This window comes from Zingiber officinale, chromosome 2B (genome assembly GCF_018446385.1).
Source record: "Zingiber officinale cultivar Zhangliang chromosome 2B, Zo_v1.1, whole genome shotgun sequence".
Taxonomy (NCBI): Eukaryota; Viridiplantae; Streptophyta; class Magnoliopsida; order Zingiberales; family Zingiberaceae; genus Zingiber; species Zingiber officinale.
Genome location: NC_055989.1, coordinates 34,263,175 through 34,269,024, shown reverse-complemented (window position 1 = coordinate 34,269,024; position 5,850 = coordinate 34,263,175). Strand labels below are relative to the sequence as shown.

Sequence of the window (5,850 nt, the reverse complement as noted above, 5' to 3'; positions counted from 1 at the left end):
TAAATTTCAAATTGAAATTCTATTATTCAAATTTAAATTGTCAAAGTTAAATTTAATTATTCAAACTTAAATTGTGAACTCATGTTTAATTATTCAAACTTTTTCATATTCAAATTTAATTATATTTTCAAAATTTAAATTTAAATATTTCAAAATTAAAACTTAATTATTTTACAATTCATATTCAGACTTAACATTTTTTTAAAAATTCAAACTTAAAAATAACTTCAAAATTAATTTAACTTCATCTCACATAAACTCATAAGTTTAATTTATTTGATAACTTAGAAATGATGAGATGATAAATTAGGAAAATAAATAATTATTTTAAATATGTTCTTAATTTTTTATACTTAGACTCTAAAATACCTAAATTTTTTTTCACATTAATCAAGCGGGAGGGGAAAGGGAGTTAAATTAAATATTTTTTATTTTCAAATGTCAAAGTATTTTTCAAAAGGATGTAAGATATCTCTATTGGCATGAGACCTTTTGGGGAGAGCCCAAGAGCAAAGTCATGAGAGCCTAGTTCCAAAGTGAACAATATCATTTCATTGTGGAGATATGTGAACGCCCTTCGGTCGTAACAATTGGTATCAGAGCGAAGTCGCTCTTCACTGAACTAATCGCTGGAAGAAGCACAAGCCATGATCCAAGATCGAACCATGTGGGTGAAACTTTGAACGAAGTAGGGGAGGTCCTGAATATGTCAGTGACCCGATGCTCAAAGGGAGACCCTAAGCAAGTCAAGAGTGACTCGATACTTAAGGGGACCTTGTGGTCCTGTATTTGAGGGGAGATTATTGGGGCTATAAGGTTGTAAATATAATCTCACATTGAAAATACATGGAAAAGATCATAAATTTATAAGAAAAAAATATCTCCATTGGTATGAGGTCTTTTGGGTAGAATCTAAAAACAAAATTACAAGGACTTAAGTCAAAATGAATAATATCATACAATCATGAAAATATATGAAATCTTTTGATCCTAACATATAACACCATTATCTTATATAGAGAGTAAAGGGTGATTTTAATTTCCAAAGAACGAACCTCTTTCCTCTTCACTTTATAACAAGTGTCATCGTGTTGCATCTTAGCTCGAAAGTGATTAGACTTAAGCTTGACCGTGTGTCAGGTTGACTTGAGTTGAACTTTGAAGAGTTAGTCTAGTTTGACTTGAGCTCGCTCTAAGTTAGACTGACTTGACCTAAACTCCGGCTTGAATGACTGAGCTCCGCATTGACCGAGTCCATGTGGCTCATGGCGTTCTTGCCTCATCAAAAGCTAAAGCTAGTTCATTTATATTCCATGTCAACCACAAACGTCAATCATACCACAAAGCCACAGCATTATTTGCTCAAACACTGGACCTTGCAATGCCAACTTGTTTAGTGCTCCTCTCAGATAATCTTCCTCCAGTAACAATGTAATATTTAGTTGTAGACAAACTTAAGCATAACTTGCCAAATCATCAGCCAAATATCCAACAATATCCCAATTCTTGTTCGTTCAAGCAAACTAATTCTTTTCTATGTGACATTAAAGATTCCCACATGAACCAATGTTATTTCTCAAACAATCAATAAACTGACACATGATTCCGACAATAAATAAGCATATAAAGTTTCACTAGTCAATACCAATATTGTTGTGCTTATATTTAAATGAGATTCAGTCCTTGGGAAGTTTAGTCTCTAGTGAAAAAGCCTTGGAGTGAAATGGAGAGAAAATTCACACAACCAACCCAAAAAGTTGGGTTGAAGTATTTGTGAAGCTACACTTTAATGAAATTGAACAAGATCTTTGGCTTGAAAGTACTTGTGAAGCTTCAATTTTAAGTATCTATAATCACATTGAGATCAATTCCAAAACAATGTCATCCACATCAACTACAATCACAACAATTCCGTTTTCATGTTTCTTCAAAACAATAATCAGAACAATATGGAATAAAACCAAAATTAGGCAGATAATGCCATCAAAGAACTTTATCAGCAACCGAAGATGATGGTTCCTATACCATACCATGTTGAAATAAGCTTTTTAATTTATACTTTGATCCACTAGACTAATACAAATTTTATCTAAATCCTAGCAACAACAAAGTAAATGGTGAAAGAAACCCTGGACATCATTATAAATGTGCCCATATAAAATGATTTTAATGACCTCAACAAGTGAACTAATACAGATGTAACAAACCTGAAAAGAATATAAATTACCAAGATAAAAGGATCTAAGAAAGTCGCCCAATCAATAATATACCTTAAGTTAGGAAGTTGTCTATAAGACCTTGTTTTTAAGTTCATGGTAACAGAATTAGATTGCAATAAAAGATGGGCATGACACCATAAAAAACAAAATACAATAAATAAAAACTTGTTGGTGTTACACATGTGCCTGCATGTTTTTCATCCACCAGTTCCAGTATTTAAATAGAGAACAGAAGGATCTAGTATAACTGCAAGTCGGGACCTTGTTAGAAGCCAACAAAGATATTCCATCGACCCATAGCAAAATGCACTATTAATAAATAAGAAGGTATAAAATTTTCCAGGGATTCTTGTATGCCCTCAAATTCTTTCTTTCATCATTTGAATCCACTTGAGAATGTAACACTAGGTCCCCATCCGAATAATAGTTGGGGGTCATCAATTCATCAGAATCAGCCTCTTCCTCTGAAAGAGCTATTGATTTATTAGCTTGAGATGAGCACAGATGTTCTTCATTAGACATCTGCATATGTACCATTGGTAGCTAATCAGAAATCATCTTTATCTGATTGATCACTAGAGATTTCACCAGTTGAAGAGATAAAAGAATCAACAGACGAATCATGACTAGTTGATACAGCATTTCCTAACTCAGGTGAGTGTAGCACTTTTGTTGTTCTAAACTGTGAATTTCCCTTAGCATCCCCATATACAAAATCAGCATTGCGGGTGTTTGGATCACCATAAAGTGCTACATGTCGGTAGTAAAGTTCAAGCTCCTTCTCAGATATTGAAATGAAGCGCCTAACTGTATCAAGTGATTGTTCATACTTGGACTTTTCAAGTGCCTGAAAATCAACAGTGAGGACTGTGAGGAAACAACATATTGTCACATGAGCATCCATTTTCGATGACTCTGGTCATGTAAATCTATCAGAGGGAAAATAGAATTCATGGAGAGTTTAACATGTATGAAATATTGTAGATGTCTAAATACTGATACATTTTTTCTGGTTTTCATAGCCAAATGCAGCATTTACCCATGTGATTTGTGGTAGGATTCAACACATGTATACATGTGACAAGTACAGTGAAAAGAACAAAAAATGAAATAAAACATATAAAAGGGATGAGTTAAGATACATACTTTCTTCTTGGACAGTGTGTCAATGGGTGACATAACTTCAGGTTGAACATAGTCCTTTCCCCGATAAAATATTATCGTGTCTTTTCCAATAATTTGGATGGGTACCCCACCACTCAACCTCTCCAACTCTTCTGCATACTCATGAACTTGACCAGGTTTACATGGCTTGCAGATGACCTTAACTGTCTCATGCTTTTTCCAATGCAAGTGCATATTCAATATTACACCACCAAAGATACCTCGCCTTCCCACAGGTACATAATTGGACTTTTTTTGAGCAATCTTTTTCAGGTAAAAGCGTTCTTCCCCTGACAAGTCTTCTGGTTTGATCTCCGGGCCTTGACTTTTCTGAATTTCATATTTCCTTAACTTCTCAATCAACAATGCTTCTTTAATTTTGGCCTTCAATTAGAACGAAATGATCTATATCATTAGCTCCAATAAAAAAAAACCATGTTACTGGTGCAACATTTGAGAAGAAATTGAACAAAAAAGAGAAATTGATAGTGTCCAACTATTATTGAACTAATGGCATAATCAACCTGCAATGGAACAAGAATTCGGATTGAAAATGATATTGTTCCCAGTTGATCGAGCACGAGTTTGATTACTTAAGCCTGTTTCTGAAGCCAAATATATAAATTTCTAATGTATTGATGGTAAGTTGTAGTGGGGCATTATACTTTACTAGAGGTGTTAATATCCATCCTTAAAACTAGAGAAAGATAACAACCAATAATTGTTTAAGAACATATTTAACAATTGCTAACATCATTATATTCCTAAGGATCATAAAAAAAACACAAACTCCCCCGTCACAAAACTAAACAAATTAAGAATCCATTTTAATGAACACAAACTAACATATCCGAATTTCAGCAAAAAGTTAACACGCTACAGAAATCAACAATATAGGAAAGGCTATATATCACAGACTGTTAACGAAATAACAACAAAGAAGATTCGTGAGTGCCGTAGAGCTTGAAATGCAGTAAATTACGTATCTAGCTGCTCTGAATAAACAATCAACTCGAGCAACCTAAAGAAATAAGTAGAAAAGATTAGAAAGTCGAACAGTTAACCTTTTCAATCTTATACTTGATCCGATCCTCCTGGGAGGGAAATCTATCCTTCTTCTTACCCTTAGGTCGGATCCGTCGCGGGTCTGCCTTATTCGCCTCCTTGCGCTTCCGCTTATCCCGCTTCCTTTGAAGCTTCAGCCTCTTCTTGGTCCGATACTTCTCCTTGGGGGGCTGATCGATCTCGTGAATCTCGAACCGTGGTTTGCCATCGGGGAGGACGAGATTGGCGGAGCCGTAGCTGAAGCCACGGGCACCCCAGCATGTGTCGAAGGAACCGAGAGAGGGAACATGAGAGCGGAGAGTGAGGGTAAGGAGAGGAAGAGGGGAGGGAGGAAGCGGGATGGGAGCAGAGCGAGGGAGGAGGAAACGAGGATGACGAGACCTTTGAAGTACTTTTGACAAAGAGAGAGCAGCACGGCTTCCCATCACACGGCGTTTCTTCTGCGTTGCCCACGAACCCAACTGAAAACGTTAAGGGGTCGATCTGCCAGGGACGCCAGTCAACCGGCCTGGCCTCAGTTCTGCTCGGTGCGTCTCAAAATGTCTTTGAATTATTTTTTTTCAATTTTTTATATCCATCAAATTATTTACCCTCAATTAAGCTTTAATAACCAAAACTTCAATTGTCATACAATTCCATCACACTCATGCTCAATTTACTTAGAAGAAGGATAGATTCGTAAACTGAGGTTTATTCTTTTTTCTCATTTGTTTGTTATGAAAATATAGACAAATGGATTCACGAATCCATTCATTGATCAATCTGTTAATAAATTTTTATCCATCTAAAATTAGGTGAAATGCATTTCCCTTCCCATTGTATCTCTCGCGTCCTTCACACAGATGGATTATTTATTATTTTTCTCGTTTATTTGTCATGAAATAATAGATGAATAGATTTACGAATCCATCAGTTGATCAATTTGTTAACAAAATTTTATCCATCCAAAATCGGTGGAATGTGTTTCTTCCCTTCCCGTCATATCTCTTATGTCCTTGTCCTTAGCCTCGCATGAATGAAATTTCCTTCTCATTTGGAGTTAGGGTTCCTGTTTCAGCTTCCTTTCTTATCGATGTAGTTGAGTCCACCCGCGCGCCACACGCTGCCGTCATTCGATGAAGCAGAGGAAAAAGAGGAATCAACAACCTAGCTAGACTAATGCTAGTTTTAGCCATGGTCACGCAACGTGATTGTAGCCACAATCCTTCCTCGATTCGTCGCCCGTTTGCCACCGCCGATCAGTGAAGCGGAGGAAAAAGAGGAATGATGGCCTTGCCAGACCGATGCTAGTTTTGGCTCCCCAACAAGTGCCGCCTCTACGCCAAAACACCCCTCCTGTCCTCTCGATTAACACTCTCCTCCTTTTTTCCCCCCTTCTCTATATTTTTTTCTTCATTTCTTG

General features: G+C 36.4%; 1 protein-coding gene across 1 annotated transcript; it reads right to left on the bottom strand.

Annotated features, from left to right (window-relative positions):
• Window positions 1–2,342: 2,342 nt before the first annotated feature.
• LOC122045578 (uncharacterized CRM domain-containing protein At3g25440, chloroplastic-like) lies at window positions 2,343–4,941 on the bottom strand. The gene is made up of 3 exons (XM_042605859.1): window positions 4,448–4,941; window positions 3,366–3,767; window positions 2,343–3,066 (listed from the first exon to the last, which is right to left on the bottom strand). Exons 1-3 carry the CDS (start codon window positions 4,871–4,873, stop codon window positions 2,767–2,769), a joined length of 1,128 nt encoding a protein of 375 aa, XP_042461793.1. The 5' UTR covers window positions 4,874–4,941; the 3' UTR covers window positions 2,343–2,766.
• Between the last annotated feature and the right edge of the window lie 909 nt (window positions 4,942–5,850).